Raw genomic sequence first — 24,886 nt, forward strand, 5'->3', positions numbered from 1 at the left:
CCTCTGCAAGTGAGGGAACTGAGGCTCAAAGAGTTCAATGATTTTCCAAAGTTCACAGCTGTAAGAAGAGGAGCCTGCAATCTGCATTAGACTCCAATTCTATTAGTAACTCCATTGTTATGAATTAGAATAAGATAAATATCACTTAAAAATTGGAGCATAGTTGATAGATATAAAACATTGTATTAGTTCTAAGTGTACAATTTAGTGATTTGATACTTTTATAGATTATACTCCATAAAAAGTTATTATGAAGTATTGACTACTTTCCCTGTGCTATATTGGCTACAATATTATGTTTCAAGTGTACAACATAGTGATTTGGCATTTCTATAGATTATACTCCACACAAAGTAATTATAAAATATTGGCTATATTCCTTGGTATTGCTAAGTCATGTTGTGACTCTGCGACCCCACGGACTGTAGCCCTCCAGGATCCTCTGTCCATGTAATTTTCAAGGCAAGAATACTGGAGTGGGTTGCCATTTCCCTCTCAAGGGGATCTTCCCTGACCAAGGACTGAACCACAGGTTCTTGCCTCTCCTGCTTGGCAGTCGGATTCTTCACCTGCGAAGCCCTGTGCTGACATTACATCCGCGTAATTTATTTTTTACTTTATAGTTTGTACCTCTTAATCCCCTTCATCTATTTTTGCCCCTCTCCTCTCCATCTCACTTTTATTCTGAAGTCAGAATTCCCGGTTTTGGTATTTTTAAGGTCCGATCTCCCTGGTGCTTCACTTTCCTTTTGGTAGTATAACAGTACCCATCTCATGGAGTTGTAAAGATTAGTCAAGCACTTATCATAAGTGCTCAGGAAATACTAGTTTCCCAACTGTTCCCACTTTTCCTTCCAGGAAGCCTAACCCTGTGGCCTTTAAGTTCTGGCGGGCGCAGTACTCTCCCTCCCAAGATCTCCCGCCTGACTTTCCTCCTCCGGGTGAGCGTCCCTCAACTTTCCAGCCAGCTGCCCGTGATAAGAGTCGGTATTTTCCTCTGGGCGATTCACAGTTCTGTTCTGTAAGGGTTTAATTAGGTACTTCCCTGAACGTGGCTTATTTTGGGCTTTTCGAGTGCTGAGAGTGAGTGGGAGACTATGCTGGGGAATTCGGAACTGGGAAAACAGCAGTCTCACAGGAAACAAAACAAAACAAAACAAAAAAACCCGCTCCAACTTTTAACTAGCGGTCAGCCCTGCGGACGTGTCGGCGCCGCTCCCTCTCCCGCCGCTAGGCGGCGCGCCAAGACGCCGGAAGTCTATCCCAGAACTGCGCATGCGTCCTTCTTCTCCAGTGCTCTTCCGTTTACTTTCTTTGAGCTTTGCATTGCCGTTTGTCCCAAGCGGCTACCCGTACGCATCCGAATCTAGCCCGGGAACTAAGAGTCGGAGGAGCGGGGCTCTGGGAGTTTGCCGATTCCGGACGTCCTCGGGACCGGCAAGATGTGCTCCCTGGGGTTGTTCCCTCCTCCGCCGCCTAGGGGACAAATCACCCTATACGAGCACAATAACGAACTGGTGACAGGCAGTAGCTGTGAAAGTCCGCCTCCCGACTTCCGGGGCCAGGTGGTCGGGGCGAGGAGGGAGGGGACCTTTAAGCGTGGGGTGTCGGAGGGTTTGTGAGAGCAGAGGCAGCGTGAGGGGAGGGGGCGCGTTGCGATCCCCAGACTGGAGGATTGGAAACAACCTCTCCCAGGGTGGAGACGAATAGAAGAGATGGAATGTATTTTAGAGCTGGGATTGGAGGATGAGGGATGCTCAGAAGCTGTGGGGCGGGCCTAGCGGGCATGGAGAGAGTGAGGGCGAATCTAGGGGATGTGACTGTGCAGGAGGACTTATGAAAAGTTGGAGACAGTATCTGGGACAACTGGGAAGGCCCAACCTGGGGAGTTTTTTCCCCCGAGGTTTTGCTGGCAAGGAAAAGGAAGAGAAATAGACGTTTATTGAGCGTTTGCGTGGAAGAAAGAGACTCTGAGTCAGGTGTTCTCCACAAATGTTTTAATAATGTGATTTAATAATCACAGCATACCTATGAAATATTATTCTGGTTTTACCGATAAGGGAGATAAGACTTGTTTACCCAGTTCCACAAGGGTTTCTTTTGTGGAAATGGGAAACGGGGGTTCAGTAGAGATCTGGGAAGTAGAACTCACTCACTGTCATACCTCTCATTTCTGGCTATAGTGGATCAATCTTCCTGTCCTAAACCTGACTAAGGATCCCTTGAAGACCCCTGGAAGACTGGACCATGGCACAAGAACTGCCTTCATCCACCACCGGGAGCAAGTGTGGAAGAGATGCATCAACATTTGGTGAGACTTGACAAAGGGTCTCCTGGGCCAGTGGTCTGCAAATCCTGGAGGCAGTGAGGTCACCACCTCTCTGCCCTGGGCTTCCTGGCTCTCTGTAGCTCAGAGCTGTCTGTCATTCAACACATCAAATTATCAGTCCTTTCTGTGGAACTTAAGGCTGTGCAACGGTAGTTCGTTTCATCTCCAGTGACTTGCTTTCCTTTCTGGTTTAATTATGTAAACTTGCTCCCTCATGTCATTATCACTTTCTGAGCCTTCACCTGAAGCTCAGAAAGGATAGGTATAAGGTTGCAGTGAATAATCTCATACATGGGTCATAGATTTTATACGTGTAGTGAAACCTGGATTCAGTTCCTGGCTGTGCCGCTTTTTAGCTGTGTGACCTTGAGCAAGTTACTTAATCACTCTGTCCCTCAATTTCTTCATCTGTAAAATGAAACTTGTCTTACAAGGTTCTAGTGATGATTAAATAAGTAAAACACATATTAATCCCTTTAAGAGTTAGCCATTATTAGTATTATCCTCATCATTGTGTTGGAGAAGGCAATGGCAACCCACTGCAGTACTCTTACCTGGAAAATCCCATGGACAGAGGAGCCTGGTAGGTTACAGTCCATGGGGTTGCTAAGAGTCGGACATGACTGAGCAACTTCACTTTTACTTTCACACATTGGAGAAGGAAATGGCAACCCACTCCAGTGTTCTTGCCTGGAGAATCCCAGGGACGGGGGAGCCTGGTGGGCCGTCCTCTGTGGGGTCGCACAGAGTCGGACACGACTGAAGCGACTTAGCAGCAGCAGCATTGTTTTAAGTAGGGGTTCAAAGGGTGTGTTCATTTGTAATTTCTTTTTTTTTTTTTCATTTGTAATTTCATGAGCTGTTGCCATATAATCCTCTAAGTTGTACATATTTATAGACCCACCAGCAGTGAGATAACTATGCTCCAATAAAAACCTAAAAATGAAACAAAGCCAAAAAAAGTGTATGAGAGTGCCTGTTTTCTAACACTTGTGCTATCAAACTTTGATATTTGATTTTGCATAACAGTTTTATTTGCATGTCTCCTTGAGTGAAGCTTAACATCAGGTCATGGTCTGAAAACCCATTCAGTCCTGGATTCTTTCTCGGTTTCTGCCTCTGTTGAGCTGCTACTTCTCTTCCTGCTGTCTTTTTTTTTTTTTTTTGACTGCTTTGGGTTCTAGTTGTGCAGGATCTTACATCTTCATTGTGGCATTCGAGATCTTTTAGTTGCGCTGCCGGATCTAGTTCCCTGACACCAGCGATTGAACTCCGGCCCCCTGAATTGGGAGTATGGGGTCTTAGCCACTGCATCACCGGGGAAGTTGCTTCCTGCTGTCTTTTATATGAATCGCTGTTTGTTTTTTTTTTTAAGTTCTGTTTATTTATTTTATTTTTGGCTGCGCTGAGTCTTCAGCAGCTGTGTGAGAGCTATCTCTAGTTGTGGCAAGCAGGGATTACTCTTTGTTGTGGGGTGCTAGGCATTCTCATTGCAGTGGTTTCTCTTTTCACAGAGCATTGGCCCTAGGCATTCGGATTTCAGTAGTTGTGGTGCATAGGCTTAGTTACTCTGTGGCATGTGGGATCTTCCCAGTGCAGGGGTCAGACCTGTGCCCCCACATTGGCATGTGGATTCTTAACCTCTAGACCAGGAGGGAAGCCCCCTCAGTTTAGTCACTCAGTCGTGTCCAACACTTTGTGACCCATGGACTGCAGCATGCCAGGCTTCCCTGTCCATCACCAACTCCCGGAGCTTGCTCAAACCAAGGCCATCGAGTTGGTGTTGCCATCCAACCATCTCATCCTCTGTTGTCCCCTTCTCCTCCTGCCTTCAGTCTTTTCCAGCATCAGGGTCTTTTCCAATGACTCAGTTCTTCACATCAGGTGGCCAAAGTATTGGAGTTTCAGCTTCAGCATCAGTCCTTCCAGTGAATATTCAGGACTGATTTTCTTCAGGATAGACTGGATGAATCTCCTTGCAGTCCAGGGGACTCTCAGGAGTCTTCTCCAACACCACAGTTCAAAAGCATCAGTTCTTCAGCACTTAGTCTTCTTTATGATCCAACTCTCACATCCATACATGACTACTGGAAAAACCATAGCTTTGACTAGACAGACCTTTGTGGTCAAAGTAATGTCTCTTTTTTTATAAGCTGTCTAAGTTTGTCATAGCTTTTCTTCCAAGGAGCAAGCGTCTTTTAATTTCATGGCTGCAGTCACCACCTGCAGTGATTTTGGACCCCAAAGAAATAAAGTCTGTCACTATTACCATTGTTTCCCCATCTATTTGCCATAAAGTGATGGGACTGGATGCCATGACCTTAGTTTTTTGAATGTTGAGTTTTAAGCCAGCTTTTTCACTCTTCTCTTTCACTTTCATCAAGAGGCTCTTTAATTTTTCTCTTTCTGCCATAAGGGTGGTGTCATCTGCATATCTGAGGTTATTAATATTTCTCCTGGCAATCTTGATTCCAGCTTGTGCTTCATCCAGCCCTGGATTTTGCATGATATATTCTGCATATAAGTTAAATAAACAGGGTGATAGTATACATCCTTATCATACTCCTTTCCCAATATGGAAGCAGTCTGTTGTTCCATGTCCAGTTCTAACTGTTGCTTCTTGACCTGCATACAGATTTCTCAGGAGGCAGGTAAGGTGGTCTGGTATTCCCATCTTTTGAAGAATTTTCCAGTTTTTTGTGATCCACAAAGTCAAAAGCTTTGGCATAGTCAATAAAGCAGAAGTAGATGTTTTTCTGGAACTCTTGCTTTTTCTATAATCCAACAGATGTTGCCAATTTGATCTCTGGTTTCCTCTGCCTTTTCTAAATCCATCTTGAACATCTGGAAGTTCACAGTTCACGTACTGTTGAAGCCTGACTTGGAGAATTTTGAGCATTACTCTGCTAGGATGTGAGATGAGTGTGATTGTGCGGTAGTTTGAACATTCTTTTGCATTGCTTTTCTTGGGATTGGAATGAAAACTGACCTTTTCTAGTCCTGTGGCCACTGCTGAATTTTCCAAATTTGCTGGCATATTGAGTGCAGCACTTTCACAGCATCATCTTTTAGGATTTGAAATAGCTTAGCTGGAATTTCTGGAGAAGGCAATGGCAACCCACTCCAGTACTCTTGCCTGGGAAATCCCATGGAAGGAGGAGCCTGGTATGCTACAGTCCATGGGGTCGCTCAGAGTCGGACACTACTGAGCGACTTCACTTTCACTTGTCACTTTCATGCACTGGAGAAGGAAATGGCAACCCACTCCAGTGTTCTTGCCTGGAGAATCCCAGGGACGGGAGCCTGGTGGGCTGCCGTCTATGGGGTCGCACCGAGTCGGACACGACTGACATGACTTAGCAGCAGCAGCAGCTGGAATTTCATCACCTCCACTAGCTTTGTTTGTAGTGATGCTTCCTAAGGCCCTCTTGACTTCACATTCCAGGATGTCTGGCTCTAGGTGAGTGATCACACCATCGTAGTTATTTGGGTCATGAAGATCTTTTTTGTATAGTTCTGTGTATTCTTGCCACCTCTTCTTGATATCTTCTGCTTCTGTTAGGTACATACCATTTCTGTCCTTTATTGTCCCCATCTTTGCATGAATTGTTCCCTTGGTATCTCTAATTTTCTTGAAGAAGAGATTTCTAGTCTTTCCCATTCTATTGTTTTCCTCTATTTCTTTGCATTGATCACTGAGGAAGGCTTTCTTATCTGTCCTTGCTGTTCTTTGGAACTCTGCATTCAAATTGGTATATCTTTCCCCTTCTCCCTTACCTTTCATTTCTCTTCTTTTCTCAGCTATTTGTAAAGCCTCCTCAGACAATCATTTAGCCTTTTTGCATTTCTTTTTTTTGGGGATGGTCTTGACCACTGCCTCCTGTATAATGTCACAAACCTCCATCCATAGTTCTTCAGGCACTCTGTCTGTCAGATCTAATCCCTTGAATCTATTTGTCACTTCCACTGTATAATCGCAAGGGATTTGATTTAGGTCATACCTGAATGGTCTAGTGGTTTTCTCTACTTTCTTCAATTTAAGTCTGAATTTTGCAATAAGGAGTTCATGATCTGAGCCTCAGTCAGCTCCCGGTCGTGTTTTTGCTGACTGTATAGAGCCTCTCCATCTTTGGCTGCAAAGAATATAATCAGTCTGATTTCAGTATTGACCATCTTGTGATGTACATGTATAGTCTTCTCTTGTGTTGTTGGAAGAGGGTGTTTGCTATGAGCAGTGTGTTCTCTTGGCAAAACTCTGTTAGCCTTTGCCCTGCTTCATTTTGTACTCCAAGGCCAAGTTTGCCTGTTATTCCAGGTATCATTTGACTTCCTACTTTGCATTCCAGTCCCCTTTGATGAAAAGGACATCTTTTTTGGGTGTTAGTTCTGGAAGGTCTTGTAGGTCTTCATAGAACTGTTCAACTTCAGCTTCTTCAGTATTACTGGTTGGGGCATAGACTTGGATTTGTGATATTGAATGGTTTGCCTTGTAAACGAATAGAGATCATTCTGTCATTTTTGAGACTGCACCCAAGTACTGCATTTTGGATTCTTTTGTTGACTATGAGGGCTACTCCATTTCTTCTAAGGGATTCTTGCCCACAGTAGCAGATATAATGGTCATCTTAATTAGATTCGCCCATTCCATTTTAGTTCACTGATTCCTAAAATGTCAATGTTCACTTTTGCCATCTCCTGTTTGACCACTTCCAGTTTACCTTGATTCATCGACTTAACATTCCAGGTTCCAGGTTCTGGAGAATGCAATATTGTTCTTTACAGCATCGGACTTTACTTTCATCACCAGTCACATTCACAACTTGGCGTTGTTTTCGCTTTGACAGCAAGGAAGCCCTCTGTTGTCTTTTAAATATTGATGTCCTGAACTGGACTTGCACACACCTTGGTGTTCACTTGTCTGTTCAACACCCTCAGTCAGATATTCTACAGGCTTCACAAACTCAGCACGTTCAAAATCAACCTCTTTGTTTTCCTCTCTATGCCAGTGTCTTCGTTGTGTTTTTCATCTCAAGGAATGCCCTTCCTAGTCATATAAGAATAAGTGGCTTGAATGTAGGCTTTGGGACAGACAGACAGATTGAATCCTGACTCTGCTTTTTCTACCTAGTTCTCCTTTGATAATCAACCTTTCACACTCCCTGTTCTCTCATCTAAACATGCAGATGATAACTACCCCTGTTGTGTAGGGTTTTGATAATAGCTAAGTTAGATGTTGAGTGTGAAGCTGTAGCCCAGTCCTGGCATAGTGTAATCAGTGTTGGATGCTATAATTATCATCTAGGTGTTTTCCTTGATATTACTCTTTACCTTACTAATGTTGAATTAGTCCTCCAATCCTGTCTGTTCTACTTCCTCAAGCTCTCAGACCTGTCCTCTTTTCTCAACCCCCAGTGGTTCTGTTATAGCCACGCTTTCCGGGAAGCAAACTCACTCGGAGGGACAATACAGATAGTGAGTGCAGTTTATTACACCGGTGGGCCCAAGGCAGAGTCTCCTCTTAGCCAAGGACCCTGACCAGCACTTGTGAAAATCTTTTATACCCCATGTGTACGTGTCCAAACCCACCACCCCAATCCCTTGATGCTTACAAAGGGAGGGTAAATACAATCACAATAACGCCATCATTCACATGTTATGTGTTCAAACAGTTAATAATAAGCCCGCGATTACATTCCAACCAGTTAATAACCGATAAGCCTGTGCTTACATTCTGATAGATACTGTCCGGAGGCAGGGGTGATTAGTGTCTGTTTTCTCTTAGGTGATGAGTAACCTGGATATGATCTTCAAGGTTCCCCTGTCCGGAGGGGGTCTTATCCTTCCATTGTCGTTCCCACAGGCACTAAGCAGAGAGTTCAGAGTCCACTGGAGAGGTGGCAGAGCACGATCAGCACAGACAGGCCTGAGATGGAGTCCAGGCCCTATGAATTCCTTCTTCAGTTCAGGCCACTTTGACCTTTCTTCTAGATTCCTGAAGTAGCTTCTTAACTTATTTCTTTCTCTCCATTCTTGTCTCCCTCTAATCTGCAGCCAGACTGATCTTTCTAAAATGCCAGTGTGATTAGTTTATTCCTTAACTGAAACTCCTTCATTGACTTTCTATTCATTGTCTTTGGGCAAGTCCTGACTCCTTTTTTTTTTTTTTTTTAAGTCCTGACTCCTTGATCTGCACACAAAGCCCTGACAGACCTCTGAGCCTTAGTTGTCTCATTGAGGAAATGGATAGAATGAAAGGACAAGGGAAAGTGTTTGACATATAGTTGCCACTCATTAAATGGAAGTGCTCTTATTTATTTTTTAAATATTTATTTATGTATTACTTACTCGGCTGCATTAGGTCTTTGTTGCAGTATGCAGGATCTTATAGTTGCAACAAGTGGGATCTAGTTCCCTGACCAGGGATCAAACCTGGGCCCCCTGCATTGGGAGTGTGAAGTCTTAGCCACTGCGCCACCAGGGAAGTCCCTGATCTTATTCTGAGTATGTGTTGAATGAATGAATGAATGAATGAATGGAAGAACTTAGAGGGGAGAGTGAAGGGATCAAAGCTGTCTAACTCACAGTTCCCTCTCCTCTTCAGGCGTGATGTAGGCCTTTTTGGGGTGCTGAATGAAATTGCAAATTCAGAGGAGGAGGGTAAGTGTGTTTACCTCCAGCCTTCTCTAGTTTTGTGGTTGCCATCTCCCCTCCATATTCCCCATAATTCATCCCAATACCTGTTGGCCCAGCGCCTTTCCCTTTAGCCCTGTATTCTTGGCCCAGTTGTCTCCACTGGTGCTATCTCCTGTCACCTCTACCTACCCCTCATCCGCAGAGTGGGTGTCCAGATCACTTGTTGGGTGGAAGGGCCTGGAGAGTGCTTGCCCTTGCTCAGCCCTCACCTAGGCAGGTGCCCAGTGAGAGCCCTGTGAACGGTTTAATCACGGCTGCTTCCTCAACCCCACAGTGTTTGAGTGGGTGAAGACGGCATCCAGCTGGGCCCTGGCACTCTGTCGATGGGCCTCCTCCCTCCACGGGTCCCTGTTTCCCCATCTGTCTGTAAGTTTGGCTTCTGCCGCTGGCCTTCCCTGCTGCTGCTCCTCCACTCCTACCATTTTCTTTCTTTCTTTTTTTTTTTAACTCCTACCATTTACTGTGCCTTAGGGTCAGGCTGTGATGGGAAGGCAGAGGGTGGGAATGGTCCAGTTCCCCGTGGGAGCTTTGAGGGGATGAGTGCCCTTTGTCCCAGTGCATCCTCTGTCTGCTTTGTTATTACAGCTTAGGAGCGAAGATCTGATTGCTGAATTTGCTCAAGTCACAAACTGGTGAGTGTACCATCTCTGGGGCTTTTGTTGGAAGTCCTGAACCTTGAGACTTCTTTTGGGGAGAGGGAAAACAAGGCAGAGACTCCTCCCACCCCTTCCCTGACTGTTCCCCATGTTCTCACTCCTACCTTCCAATAAAGAAAGAAAGAAACAAACAAAAAAGAAACAGCAAAAAATGTAACAGTCTCATGTAGAAGGCAGCCTGAGCTCTGGGCCCAGGTGTGGTGAGGTGCAGTTCGGACTCTTCACTGTCACTCCTGCCCCAGGTCCAGCTGCTGCTTGCGGGTCTTTGCATGGCACCCCCACACCAACAAGTTCGCCGTGGCCCTGCTGGATGACTCAGTCCGCGTGTATAATGCCAACAGGTGCGCATGGCACCCTGGGTGGGCTCTGCCTCCTCAGTCTCCGTCTCTCAGTCCCCACTTCCTTCTCCAACTCCCGTGCCCAGGGAGTCCTGCAGTTCCTGAGCCCGGTCCGATGGCTCTTTCCAGAACTGGGGTCAGGGAGGCCCCACAACTGGATGCATCCTCTTTCCAAACCCAGCCTTTATCCTATCCTCTGTCCCACCGTACCCCCAGGCCCTGGATGATCTGCTTTCTTCTCTGGATGTCTGTCCTCAGTTACACTCAGGTCCCCTGTACCTCAGTGTCCCTGCTTTGACTCTGTCCCCTCCCATTTCACCCCAGCACTATAGTCCCCTCCCTGAAGCACCGGCTGCAGCGCAATGTGGCGGCCTTGGCCTGGAAGCCCCTCAGTGCCTCTGTCTTGGCTGTGGCCTGCCAGAGCTGCATTCTCATCTGGACTCTGGATCCCACGTCCTTGTCTACCCGGTGAGTCCCAGCAGTCTCTTACCTTGGCCCGAGACTGTGAGTTGGTGAGGCGGTCTGGGAGGAAAAGTTCTTCGTCCTCACAGCGCTTCCCATGGCTACGGGAGAAGCAGACCTAAGGCCAGGGTGGAGGTTCTGCGAAGCAATAATCTAGAGAAAGGGACAGAACTAGGGGCTTCTGGGCTTGTGGGGAGTGTGCACCTGTGGATCATGAAGTGGAAAAACAGTCTTTTTGAGAGGACTGCCAGATGCAGGTTTAACAGAAGGGAGAAAGGCAATTAATGTAGATATGGGATTAATATGGATTTGAGCTGAAACCAGTGAAAATGGAAAAAGAATCCTCACAAGAACTAACTAAATATAAAACCAGAAACTGGTTCTTTAAATTTTGAATAAAGATTTTGGCTCACTTTATTAAGGCAAAAGAGAAAACCAAAGTATACTATTTTCAGAATGGGAAAAGAGAGAGAACCATGAATATGGAAGAAAATAGAAGAATTATTAGAGAATATTTTATACATTTAGACCAGCACATTTGAAAATCTAAGGAAATGTTTGATTTTCTACCAAATATGTGTTACCAAAATGGATGAGTTGTATCACTAAAAAAGATGCCAGACTGATGATTTTATGGTAGTTTGTCTAATTGTCAGAGAAAAGATAATCTCCATGTTATTGGAACTAATCCAGATCATCATAGAAAAATTTGGAAAGCCTCCTGATTTGTTTCTTCCTTTTAATAAACTTTATATGGACATAAGTGTAGATTTTTGGAAAAGCTGCAAAGATAGTACAGAGGGTTTGGCTATACCTTCACACCATTTCCCCCATTATTAACATCTGATACTACCATGTCACATCGGTCAAAACTAAGAAACTGACATTTGAACGTTGTTATTTTTTAACATTATTAACTAAACTCTAGACTTTGTTCACATTTCACCAGTTTTCCCATTAATATCCTCTTTCTGTCCCACCCTGATTTGTTTTTTATAAAGTTAATGTGACCCTAAATCTGAAACCTGACAATAGGTAGTATAAGAAAATATTTGAGTACTGATTTTAAAATCCTAAATAAAAGACTACCAAATAGAATCCAAAAGCATATTTTTTTAAAAAAAATTTTAACCTAGTGGAATTTTCCAGAAATTAGAAACTATTTACCATTAGGACATATATTAAAATGATTTATTACATTGGCAAATTAAGGGAGAAAAATGTTTGTATCAATAAATGCCCTTGAATAAGCAGACATCCTGCTGAATGCATAAAGTAAATAGGAATACAAAGAGATGACCTAACATAAAGAATGTGTACTCTAGACCCAGAGGAATCGGGTGGAGAGGGAGGTGGGAGGGGGGATCGGGATGGGGAATACGTGTAAATCTATGGCTGATTCATATCAATGGATGACAAAACCCACTGAAATGTTGTGAAGTAATTAGCCTCCAACTAATAAAAAATTAAAAAAAAAAAAAAAAGAATGTGTACTCAATATCAGTGGCTGCCATATTAAACTGTGAAATAGGAAATACTAAAAGTTTTTCCAGTAATGTCAAGATAAAGACAGAGGTATCTTTGCCACCATGTTAATCAACAGTAGTTTTGGATGTTCTTGTGAGTGCAGTAAGACAAAAGGATTTTGGTAAAGTCTTGAGAACGAAGATAAAATTAATTTTTATTTGGAGATATTATTTTACACCTAGATAAAACAAGAGATTCAACTAAAAGAAACCTGTTTAATCTGGTAAGAAATATAAGTAGTACAGTAATTGGATCCAGGAAACTGAAAAGGTCATAGCTTTCCTTTGTACCAATAAGAAAGTGAAGTCGCTCAGTCGTTTCCAACTCTTTGGGACCCCATGGACTGTAGCCTACCAGGCTCCTCCGTCCATGGGATTTTCCAGGCAAGAATACTGGAGTGGATTGCCATTTCCTTCTCCAGGAGATCTTCCTGACCCAGGAATTGAACCCGGGTCTCCCACATTGTAGGCGGATGCTTTACCGTCTGAGCCACCAGGGAAGTCACTATTTTTTTTTTTTTTTCAGGGAAGTCAATATTAAAGAATATTAAACAAAAGCTTAATTAATGGCGGGACATGCTGTATTCATTGATAGGAAAATTTAATCATAAAGATGTCGAGTTAAGTGTATTTCCGATTAGCATTCTACTGAATTGTTTGTTTTTGTCAACTGGACAAAATCGTATTTAGAGTGTTTATGAAAGAATAAATGTGGAAGGGTAGCCACGCGAAGTTTGAAAAGGAAGCACATTGAGAGGAGACTTGCCTCTAGGTATTGAAATGTTTTATGAAGTTACAGTAATACAAAGTTATTGTCATAAGATCAGACAAACAGATCAATGTATCACAACATTCAGGAACAGATCTAGGAATTTATGGAAATTTAATATATGATGAATTTGGCTTGCATTGCAATAGACAAGTTCATATTTCTTTTTTTTGTGTGGTTTTGACATAATTGGCTATCCATTTAGGAAATTATAGTTAGGCCTTGCTTCACATTTTATATACAAATAAATTCTAAGCTGATAAAAAAACTAAGTGTAAAAATACATAATTTAAAGGACTAGAAAAATACATAGGATTTTTTTTTGCCCGTTCAGAATGACAGTATTATTAAAATTGAGATGTTTGATAACATCCATTATTAGCAAGAGTAGGAAAAGTGGCATAGTGTGGTACAAACTTTTCTTTTTTAAAAATTATTTTATTTATGTTGGCTGCACTTGGTCTTTGTTGCTGTGTGCGGGCTTCTTGTTGCAGTGGCTTCTCTTATTGAGGAGCACAGCCTCTAGGGAGCATAGGCTTCAGTAGTTGCGGCACACAGGCTCAGTCGTTTCGGCTCCTGGGGTCTAGAGCTCTGGCCCAGTAGTTATGGTGCACTGGCCTGTGGAATCTTCACGGACGAGGGATCGAACTGGTGTCCCCTGCATTGTGAGGCAGATTCTTAACTGGGTCACCAGGGAAGCCCCACAAACTTTCAGAAAATAATTTGTTGGCATATTTATCTTTTGAAAGGTGCAAGTCTTTTTTACCCACAATTCCATTTTAATACTGTGTTCTACACAAATAATGACATGAGTACATAAAGATATAAAGAATACTTTTGCAGTAGTACTTGTGATTAAAAAAATCACCAACAACTGAAATGTCTGTGGAGGCACGACTGAATAAATTATAGTTCATCTATTCAGTGGAATACAGTGAGGCCACTGAAAAGAATGAGATGGATCTCTGTAAACTGATGTATTGTAAAATTAAGGGAGTAACTTGTAGACTGGTGACCTAAGACCTCATTAGAGCTAAAGGTGGGAGGAAAAGGGACAGAGTAGCCTGCACTTTTTGGGCCAAGTATGTCGCTCTGGAGATTCAGAGCTGACTGACACAGCTGGCGTCCTCAGTTAGTTCCCAGCCTAGTCAGGAAGGTCGCCACACACACCGTCTTTGATGAGCAGAAAACGAGGCAGAGCACTGAGGAGGGAAGGTAATTGTGATAAGGAAACAGAGAGACAGGTTTGGGAGCACAGGATGAATTCTGAGGAGTGGCAGGTAACTCTAGAAAGATACGAGATTGGAACTGTGAGCTGATGTCATGGGTTACCCTGGCCTCCAGGCAGGATGGTCCTGTGGAGAGAGGGTTCTCATCTAGAGCAGAGCATGCATCTCCCCAGCCCAGCACCAGCTAGCTTTACTTGTCACAAGTTCTTGTCTCTTTCGGACTTCCCTGGTGGCTCAGTGGTAAAGAATCTGCCTGCCAATGCAGCAGACACGGGTTCGATACCTGATCCAGGAAAATTCCCACATTCTTCAGAGCAGCTAAGCTTGGGAGCCACAACTATTGAGCCTGTGCTCTAGAGCCCAGGAACCACAACTACTAAGCCCACGCGCCCTAGAGCCCATGCTCCGCAACAAGAAAAGCCATTGCAACGAGAAGCCCATGTACTGCAACTAGACAAAAGAACCCACACAGCCACAAGGATCCCGCACAGCCAATAAATAAATGAATAATAGTAAAATGAAGTTCCTGTCTCTTTCAGGTTTACTCCCTTTCACCCTTTCTGGACCTCCTGGTAGTGACTGCCCTTGCTTCCTTCTTGTTTTCCTTTAACTTCCATGATTCTTATTGCTGAACTCAGAGGGGCCACAGGGATTGGGCAGTTTTAGCAGGAGGCGGCAGGGATAGAACCACAAGGCTTTCTTCTTGCCATCTGACCCCACACCGTTCCCCTTCTGCAGACCCTCTTCCGGCTGTGCCCAGGTGCTCTCTCACCCTGGGCACGCACCTGTTACCAGCTTGGCTTGGGCCCCTAGTGGGGGGCGGCTGCTCTCAGCTTCCCCTGTGGACGCTGCCATCCTGGTGAGTTGGTCCCCACGCCTCTTGGGGTCACTTCAGTCACACCCCTCAGACTTGAGGGAAGAGCTGCCTTTGCCTGGTGGTGGGAAGTATGCTGGGGGAGGAGAGGAGTAGTTATCCATTCAGTCTTAAACTTATCCAAGGCGCAGCCCCGGCCCTGCTCCTCAGATGTAAAATTCTGCTCACTGTTTCCTCCTGTTTCAACCCTTTCCCACTTCCTCCCCTCTCTGGTTCTTTGTACCTCAGGGAAGGGGATCTGTGGGGTGTTGGGGATACTGTCTCCCTGTCTCACTGTCTCCCCGCCTCTCTCCTAGGTTTGGGATGTCTCAACAGAGACCTGTGTTCCCCTTCCCTGGTTTCGGGGAGGTGGGGTTACGAACCTGCTCTGGTCCCCAGATGGCAGCAAAGTCTTGGCTACCACTCCTTCAGCTGTCTTTCGGTGAGTGGGGAGAGCGGGAGTGGGCAGGAAGGACATGGAGAAAGGCACTAGGCTCCTGGAACTTCCAGCTGCACAGTCTTCTGTCCTCATTCCCATTCCCCCGAACCTGGGACTGACAGGCAGGGAGGTCCGAGCTGTGACACCTGGAACTCTAAGCTGTGCCTGCTTCTCTCTGGCACAGGGTCTGGGAGGCCCAGATGTGGACTTGCGAGCGGTGGCCTACCCTCTCGGGGCGATGCCAGGTAGGAGGGAGTGTGCAGTGCAGGAGCTGGGGAGGAGGTTGGCTCGACTTCCCCAGGCGTGTCCCCCTACCTCCACTTCTCTTCCTCCTGTGCGTCCTTCCTGTATTCCCATAGACCACCCTTTTCCTGCCCTTTGCTCCCTGACCCCAGACTGGCTGCTGGAGTCCCAGTGGAAACCGCCTGCTATTCACTGTGTTGGGGGAACCGCTTATTTACTCCTTGTCATTCCCAGAACGTTGTGGTGAGTCAGGGGCAACACTTCCGGATGCACAATAGCTGGGGTAGTCGGAGGGAGGAAAGAGCCCTGTGGAGTATGCTGCTCTGAAGGAAAAAGGGAAGGAAAGCAGCTCGGAAGACTTGAGAGGCGTTGATGCTGTGATGGAGAGGAGATGGGGCCGGGGGAGGGGGCCCTTTCCTATACCTAAGAGCACCTGCTCTGACCCACAGGTGAGGGAAAGGGCTATGTTGGAGGCGCCAAGTCCGCTACAATAGTGGCAGATCTGTCTGAGACCACCGTACAGACGCCGGACGGCGAGGAGAGGTAAGCTGGGTGGGTGAGGAAGGGGCGGAGAGACAAAGCTGGGAGGGACCACGCAGAGCCCCTCAACCTGCTGTTCTGACTCGCAGACTTGGGGGAGAGGCTCACTCCATGGTCTGGGACCCAAGCGGGGAGCGGCTGGCTGTGCTCATGAAAGGTGAGAGGTGGAGAGCAAGGCCTCTGCTGAGGCTGCACCATCTTCCCATTCATCAAGTGTATCCACATCCTGGCAGCAGTTCTGCTGTGCCCCTGCCCTGGGATTCGGCCTCCAGAGATCCTTCCTGTCCCTCATCCATCTCTTATAGGCAATCCTCGGGTCCAGAATGGGAAACCAGTCATCCTCCTTTTTCGCACTCGAAACAGCCCCGTGTTTGAGCTACTTCCTTGGTAAGTGCTGGGTTCTTCACTGGCCCTCCCATACCAAACCCACGTCCCACTATACCTGCCTCCTGCCTCCAGCTGCCTGCTCACCTTCTCTTCTTCATCTAGTGGCATTATCCAGGGGGAGCCAGGAGCTCAGGCCCAGCTCATCACTTTTCATCCTTCCTTCAACAAAGGAGCTCTGCTCAGCGTGGTGAGTAGGCCAGTTGCTGGGCTGCAGGAGTGGGAGGAGCTGAGGGCCATGGCTGCTGGGTGGCTCTGCCATAAATACCCCTTCTTTGGGTCCAGCCTGATTGACTTTGCTTCCCTCTCTCTCTGCAGTGCTGGTCCACAGGCCGGATCACCCACATCCCTCTGTACTTTGTTAATGCCCAGTTTCCACGCTTTAGCCCAGTGCTTGGCCGAACCCAAGAGCCCCCAGCCGGGGGTGGAGGCTCTATTCACGATCTACCCCTGTTTACTGAGACATCCCCAACCTCTGCCCCTTGGGACCCTCTCCCAGGGCCACCCCCTGCCCAGCCCCACTCCCCTCACTCCCACTTTCAGTAATAAGTGTCCTTTATCGTTTTCCACTTAATTATGAGACTGTCTTTTCCAGTGACTTGCACTGGGGTACACTGAAGGAAAAAAAAGGCATGGACTTTGGGTTTAGATCTTGGCTCTTTCACTTTTTAGTCACTCCTTGTGAATCTGGTCGTTATTTACCCTTAAGAACTGGATAGTTTTCAAATGATTTGAAAGCAAAACTGAGAAAATACCTAGCACCAGCTGTGGCACATAACAGATGATGCACTTTCCCCAAATTTAAGCAAGCTCCCAGAATAGTGCAGGGCAGTAATAGAACATTATGTGGTCAGTATGAGATGGAAGAAGTTTTATTGGACTAGGGGATCTTGGGCAGGCGTAGGTGCTGGGCGCTGGGCCAAGGTGGCACGGGCCATGCTCAGGGCGCCCTCTCGGGTACGGTGCCCACCAATGAAGCCGCTGGCATGGACAAAGACGCAGCCAGGAATTCCACTGATCTGGTCCAGGGCCTCATCCCGAAGACCCCGCCATGGCTCTGGCAGGGGCAGCCTATGAGTGAGCAGAAAGAGGGAGTTGGTGGGGGCAAATGGAGGTCGTGAGGAACTGGGAGAGGGGGAGCAGAGGCCTAGGTTAGTGGCTGCCTCCTCTGATGGGGTTGAAACATGCCTGAAGGGCTGCAGGGTGGACCCCTAGGCCCTCACCTGCTCTGGAACGAATGGGGCTCCTTAGGCACACACTGTACCCGCCACTGTCCAGCCTGGTCTGTGTAGATAACAAAGGCGATGGTCCCTGTGGGGGACAGCCCCGATTCCAGCTGATAGAGGTGCTCCTTCCAGGGACAGCCACCTTTTGCCAGTTCTATTATCTCCCCACTTGGGTCCACCTGAAAAGGAAGTGGAGCCGGGACAGAAGGCTCAGGGTAGGAACATAAGCCCAAACAGGCCAGCAGCCTGCCAGTACTCACTAACCAGGGCCACAGTGCCTCCTCCCAGGCGCATACCTGGAACCTCTTTGCCAGGGCCTCTTCCACCAGGGCTCGGGCTGGCAGCCAGCTGTTCTGGTAGAAATCTAGTCTCTGCAGAAACTCCTCTTGAACCAGGTCCATTGCACGCTTGAACCCAGCCTGGGAATGAGAACCATGGTGCTGGCCCGAACTTCTAACTCTGCTGGGGCTCAACAGGCCAAGACCACTCACTTCCTCCCCTGGTCTTCACACACCCCAGTCTCTTCTCCCCAGGGTCTCCTTACCTCAGTGTCTTGGTTTGGCTGGTTCCAGGTGGGATTAAGCCGAGCAACCCTGGCGCTCAGCGTGGTGGTCAGCAGGTACCGAGGCTCTCCCTCCTCCCATTGGGAAATCCCATTGTCCACTGCATCCACCTCCTCCACGAAGTTCTCATACATCTAAGGCAGCAGTAGGAGAAAGGCTCTGGAGGGCACTGACTATTTGCATAAAGCTTTATGGCTCTCAAAATGTATGCATATACAGTCTTTATTTTTTTATTTTTTTGCATATACAGTCTTTAATCTTCACAAGGATCCTGCAAGGATCTCCCAACATTACTTGGACGAGGAGAGAGGGAATTGGGGAATTCAGCAACTTCCTAAATGGCAGAGAGCGTACAGCAGTGGGGCTGAATTCAGATCACCTGATTTCTGATCCAGTGCTCACTCTACTACAGCTCAAAGCCCAAGCCAAGGCCAGCATATGTGGGGAGGGGGCTGCTGTGTTCTGAACAAGGAAGGTCTTGAGTTCCATGACGGGCTCTGTGGGGTGGATCCTCATGGCTGAAGGCAGGTAAATCTCCAGGTGGGCTGAGCAGGCTATTCACTGATCCACTTAATGAGCTACAGGAGGGTCTGGTCAAGCACACCCATCAAGTGGGAGAAGATGAGTACTAGACATCAAGGGCTTGAATGTGGTCCCGGGGAAGCCCGTGATGTGCCATAAGGCATCTCCTGAGCCTAAAGAAATGGTAGGATGCCTCAAGAATCTGGGGGCAGAAAAGAACTTGGGATATCAGTATTTAATGCAAAACTGCCTTAAAATAGGCCTACATTTAGACACATCTGTGTTATGCAGAAAAAGTGCCACTCAGGGAGAGCTGGAAAAGAAACTCCTCTGTGCCCAGCACCAACTGGTCTGAACCTCCACCCCGAGGCTCAGTTAAAACTTGGTTGTAATTTTAATGTCCAAAACATACAAACAGCTGAGACTTCCTTGATGGTCCAATGACTAAGATTCTGTTCTTACAATACAAAGGCCCTGGGTGCAATCCCTGGTCAGGGAACTAAGATCCTGCATGCCGCAGCTAAATAAATAAATAATAAATATTAAAAAAAAAAAAACCAAAACACAAAACAGCTCATATAACTTAACATCAAAACCAAACAACCTAACTGAAATACAGGCAGAACTGAATATCTTCCCAGAGAAGACATACAGATGGCCAAAAGGCTATCAACATTACTGATTATCAGAAAAATGCAAATTAAAACCACAATTGAGATACTACCTCACACTTGTCAGAATGGCTATCATCAAAATTACCACAAGGAACACATGTTGATGAGGATGCGGAGAAAAGGGAACCCCTGTACACTGTTGGTGGAAATGTAAATTAGTGCAGTCACTGTGGAATACAATATGGAAGTTCCTCAAGAAGTTAAAAATAGAACTATCGTATGACCCAGCAATTCTACTCCTGAGTATTTATCTGAAAAAAACAAAAATACTAATTCAAAAAGATATATGCACATCAATGTTCACAGCAGCATTATTTGCAATAGTCAAGATATGAAAGCAGCCTAAAGTGTCCATCAACAGATGAGTGGATAAAGAAAATATAGTATATAACAGAATGTGACTTAGCCATAAAATGAAAAAAATAATGAAAATTTGCCATTTGCAACAACATGGATAGACTTGTAGAGTATTATATTTAGTAAAAATAAGTCACAGACAAATACTGTATGATATCAGTTATATGTGGCATCTAAAACACTAGTGAATATAACAAAAAAAAAACAAACTCACAGACAGAACAAATTAGTGGCTACCATAGGGAAGAGAGGAGGAGCAAGATGGGGTGGGGTTAAGAGGTACAAACTACTATGTGCTAAATAAATAAGCACATCCCTGGTGATCCAGTGGCTAAGACTCCAAGCTCCCAATGCAGGGAGTCTGGGTTCCATCCCTGGTTGGGGAACTAGATCCCACATGCCACAACTAAGATCCAGCACAGCCAAAAAAAATAAACATTAAAAAAAAAAAAGAGAACATGCTTAAACAAGCTACAAGAAAATATTTTATAGCACATGGAATATAGCCAATATTCTCTAATAACTGTAAGTGGAGTATAATCTTTAAAAATTGTGAATCACTATGTAGTACACCAGAAACATAATAAAACCTTGGGTATAATTTAGTTCAGTTGCTTAGAAACCCCTCGGCAGTAGAAGGGAAAATTGACCCAGGCAGTCTAAAACCTATTCCAGAAGTTCTAACTTAAACATTCAGGGTACTCTTCCTACCCCCTTCTGATGTCTATGTCAGAAGCTTTCTCTATCTCCTTTATACTTTAATAAAACTTTATTACACACACACAAAAAAATAAACATTCACATTTATTCAACTTTTTTGGATCACACTAATGCTGTGTCATAGAGGAGACAGACAAGCCAAGAGAGAGAACAACTCAACAGCCCAGCTGCAAAAAACAGAGTTGACTGCATCTGAAGTTTGACTTGTGAACTTCACAGGAGCAGGGTCAAATAGGTGACCTCAGAATCATGGATCCAACATGCATGCCAGGGCCACTAGCCCTTGTTGCTTGCCCAACCAAAGGCACCTGAACTGCCTGCAGGGGGCGCTGGTGGAACCTGAAGAGATTTTCACAATCAAACCCTTTCCAGTTTCCCAACTCATCGTGCCTTTGAAAACAGCGGTGCCTGAGATCCGCTGCCCTCCACCTTCAGGGCAGCCAGCACCTTAGTCACATGCTGCCAAACATAAGCAGCCTGGGCTACTACCAAGCTGTTGAACAATTGTTTTCTATGTATGTCAGGGCATGCTTTACAGTTTTCAAAGCCCTTCCCCATACATGACCTCATCCATGTCTCACAACCACCCCAGAATGGAGGCAGGAGAGATTACCCACCCCCTGTGAGAAGACGGGCTTGACTGAGCGAGAGGATGGTGGGCCAGCACGGGTCAGGAACCCTGACCTGAGCGTGGTCTTGAGTGTCACTCTAGCCCACATGGTGGAGATGCACGTGGCGGGCATCTCTGTCCTTGGGTCCCCACCTTGTCATAGAGGGTGCCCACCATGCCGTCCTCTTCGCTAGTGCCCAGCAACTGGGCCAGCAGCTTGTGCCCGAAGTGCAGATAGATGAGTCCCGCACTGCTCAGCTTGGTCTGCCACGGCTTCCCAGGGGACAGGGAGCTCATGGTCTCTGTGAAAGACCTGAGGAGCACAGGGAGGTGGGGCTGACGCCAACCGCCCCAGTTCACCCACAGTGTGTGCACGTGCAGGCACAGCGCGGTGGGGAGGCTGGGGAATACCGCGGGAACTGGGAGAAAGCCTGGCTAGGGAGGATTTGGCTTGTCCTCAGGGGTCAACACGGACTTGAGTTTGGAGTTCCCATGCATCCACTGTGCTTCCCTGGTGGCTCAGATGTCATTTGACAAGGATTAACTCAGTGCTTACAACATGCCCAGACTTTGTTGTAAACATTAGAGATGAAAAAAACTAAGACTGTCCCTGCCTTCAAGTTTGTCTTCCTAAGGCGGATGGACAGGGACACATGGACACACATGGCCACACACACACCCCCATGCACACTGACATGAACAACCAAAGGAATGCTCCAGCTAGTTATAAACAAGGAAAGGGGGAGGGAGAGGAAGGGGCTCAGGAGAAGAACCTTCAGGTCATTCTTGGAAGATGAATTAGTGGGTGTTTGCCAGACACATAAAGGAGGAAGGAGAAAAGGCATTCCAAGTAGAGGGAACAACATGTATAATGCCTAAGTGAAAGACGTCCATGGAACTGCAAGAAAGCAGCTTGGGATGAGGAATGAGAGGCAAAAGATAAAGCAGGAGCTGGACCAGGGCAGGCCATGAATGTTACACTTCAGAGTTTGAAGTTTATCTGTAGGTAAGGAGGAGCCACTGAGAGACTTTAAGCAGGCCAGAGCATGTCAGAAAGAGCACTGTGCCAGCCAGCATGGAGAAGAGATACAAGATCACCTGCAATGTTCCGGGTTAGTGAGGAAGGCAGGGATTTGAACAGCCTTGGGACAGAGGGTACGGAAATGGTATGACAGTTTTTAGAATAATAGAAACCACAGCTGTAATTTCTAAATACCAGTCCATCAGAATCACCAAGGAAGCACATTTTTTCGTTCTAATGATTTTTATTATTAAATATTAAGTAAACACAAAAATACCTATAAGATACTCATAATGTATAAAGACTAGTAACAATAACATCCCAGAAAAGATTCAGGAAGAAGCAAAACTAAAGAGTTGATGCAAACAGATAAGACATACATGCTATGAGACAAGTGCTCGAACCTGGTGCACTGGGAAGACCCAAAGGAATCGGGTGGAGAGGGAGGGGGGAGGGGGGATCGGGATGGGGAATACGTGTAAATCTATTGCTGATTCATGTCAATGTATGACAAAACCCACTGGAAAAAAAAAAAAAAAGACATACATGCTAAACTGTACACAAGAGCAAGCAAGGTCATGATGAATACAAAATTCAGGATGTCGCTTACTCTTGGGGAAGTGGGGGATGGGATGGGGAAGAGGCACACAGGTACAGGTGCTAAGGTAATGGTAATGGTCTATTTCCTCCGCTGGGAGATCGGTTCATGGGTGTTCATTTTATGTTTTATATTCCAGATATATTAAATATATTGTTTTACATGTTAAATATGGCACAATTTTTTTTAAAGTATATAAAATCATCAGAAAAAAAGGAAGCAGTCAATTACATCAAGTGCCACAAACAGGTCAGTTAAGGTGAGAGGGTGAAGGGGACAGGTCAGTTAACCCTCAACCAGAAACCTGAGTCTGGCACTGAGGTCACTGGTGCCCTTTCCAGAAGCATTTCCAGTAGAGAGACTGGAAAAGACCCAGCTGAATGAAAGATAGGATGGATAAGAGGAATGAACTGAAAGAAAAGTGGAGCCAGGATCAGCTCTTCTTTTGAAGAATGCCTGAGAAGTAAGGGTGCAATTAGGTAGTATGCACCGGGAGCATTCCCTCCCCACATCACTTATGAAAAGTAATATGTAAACTTAAATAAAAAAAAGAAAAATAGGGAGGGAAGGAGAGAGAGAAAGAGAGAAACAGACTTAAAACCTCCTCATGATACCCCAGAGATAACCACTTTAAACAGCGTGGTGTATGTGAGGGAGGGGGCTTTGGGTTTTTTTCAGTCCCTTGTTTTCAAGATGGGAGATGCGTAAGCAGAGTTTGTTTCTTCAGGCAAGAAGTAGAAATGCTAAGATACGGAGTCCCAGAGCAGGAAGTGATACATTGGAAATGGGGCAAACAGAAGGGTTTCCTGAATTGGAAAGAGGGAGTTGATTCAGGAGTGAGAAACTGACGAAGTACACGCAGGAAAAGCTCAATTTATTTTGAAAGAAAAAAGACAGGATCACTCACTGAGAAAGTCTGATGAGGCAGGGGCTTGAGGAGTGGGAAAAGAATTGGAGAGGTACTGTGGATTCTGCCCTCTCCGAGGACAAGAACCATTTCCCAGGGGTAGAGTGTCAATGACACAGAAGACAACGCACACCTGAACTATCACCACCTACCACAATCACGTGGGCCCGGCAGTCTTAGGTAGGGTAGCAAGGGTACGTGAATGGATTAGTCCCTGCTGGGGTATTCAGTGGGGTAATGATAAGGCTGGTGGGAGAAAAGCCTGACTGAGCCAAAGTAGGAAGTGAATCGGGAGGGGCCTGGGGGTGTCCAAGCGAGGCCAAGGCAGATGCGAGGGCTCAGGGATGCACTGGGTGCGGAGTAGGCGGAGCATTGGAAGCATGGGAGACAGTAGTCCCATGGGACTCAAGGATGAGGCGGTTCCCTTCGCTGACAAGAACCACGGCAGTGGCTGGGGCACTGAGGAGAGTTGAAGTCAAGAAAATTAAAGAAACGGTAGTGAGTACTCACCTCTGGTGATGGTCATATCGGTGTCTCTGAGGGTCGTACTCGCCACCCACGTCGACCACGATGTCACAAGCAGCCAGTTTCTCGGGGTCTCGGGTCCGCACAATCTCTGCATCCTGCAGGGGACACAGGAGGTGAGGGGGCTGTCAGGGTCGCACGGGTAGGGATTTAATGTTGGGCTTCCAAGGAGCAGAGGAGAGGAGAGGGATGCTCGGGCGGGACACCTTTAGGAGGACGCGGTCCACCCCGATTTGGCGGCAGCCCCCGGGTCAGTTTGCGCGGCCTGTACCTACCCGGTACTCCGGCAGGAGGCGCAGCAACGCGCACGCCAGCGCCTCATCGCAGTGGAAGGTGCCGTTGTGTGTCCCGATTCGGGGCGGAGCCATGAGGTGGCTGCGGGGTCGTTTGGAAGGTGAGACGGGCTCCAGGTTGAGCTTGAGATGCGGGCTCCGGCGGGGTGGCGGCAGCAACAGCACAGGCAAGAAACCGCGCAGGAAGCGGTGGCCCATGCAGCTTTCTCCACGAGGAGCCAGTAAGGGCGCCGACCCGGAAGGGGAAGCGCCCGCGCAGCCCCACTTCCGGCTGCCAGCTGTTCCTATGGCAACGGGCAGCGCAGAGAGCGCAGGCAGCCCAGCGTTGATTCCAGTTCCTGGCAGATTCCCAAGTGCAGCCCCGAAGATGAGCACTGCTTCACTCCTGCTTATTAGGCTCCAGGCAGGG

At 46.5% G+C, this 24,886-nt stretch overlaps 2 protein-coding genes across 3 annotated transcripts; one reads left to right on the plus strand and one right to left on the minus strand.

Annotated features, from left to right (window-relative positions):
* Window positions 1–1,306: 1,306 nt before the first annotated feature.
* Window positions 1,307–17,109, plus strand: AAAS (aladin WD repeat nucleoporin). The gene is made up of 16 exons (XM_043882710.1): window positions 1,307–1,565; window positions 2,184–2,311; window positions 8,931–8,986; window positions 9,297–9,388; window positions 9,608–9,654; window positions 9,921–10,019; window positions 10,341–10,484; window positions 14,741–14,861; window positions 15,173–15,297; window positions 15,479–15,539; window positions 15,690–15,780; window positions 15,987–16,080; window positions 16,167–16,234; window positions 16,383–16,464; window positions 16,567–16,651; window positions 16,780–17,109. The coding sequence occupies exons 1-16, from the start codon at window positions 1,443–1,445 to the stop codon at window positions 17,005–17,007; spliced, it is 1,644 nt and encodes a 547-aa protein (XP_043738645.1). The 5' UTR covers window positions 1,307–1,442; the 3' UTR covers window positions 17,008–17,109.
* Window positions 17,110–17,317: 208 nt separating this feature from the next.
* On the minus strand, window positions 17,318–24,826 carry MYG1 (MYG1 exonuclease). Of its 2 annotated transcripts, XM_043882779.1 has the most exons (7): window positions 24,460–24,826; window positions 24,170–24,282; window positions 21,287–21,446; window positions 18,232–18,384; window positions 17,984–18,106; window positions 17,685–17,866; window positions 17,318–17,532 (listed from the first exon to the last, which is right to left on the minus strand). In XM_043882779.1, exons 1-7 carry the CDS (start codon window positions 24,673–24,675, stop codon window positions 17,334–17,336), a joined length of 1,146 nt encoding a protein of 381 aa, XP_043738714.1. In that variant the 5' UTR covers window positions 24,676–24,826; the 3' UTR covers window positions 17,318–17,333. The 2 variants fall into 2 exon arrangements, with proteins under 2 accessions (XP_043738714.1, XP_043738708.1); XM_043882773.1 differs by having other exon boundaries at window positions 17,685–18,106.
* Window positions 24,827–24,886: the final 60 nt, after the last annotated feature.

The sequence above is a fragment of the Cervus elaphus genome, chromosome 3 (assembly GCF_910594005.1).
Source record: "Cervus elaphus chromosome 3, mCerEla1.1, whole genome shotgun sequence".
NCBI classification, from domain to species: Eukaryota; Metazoa; Chordata; class Mammalia; order Artiodactyla; family Cervidae; genus Cervus; species Cervus elaphus.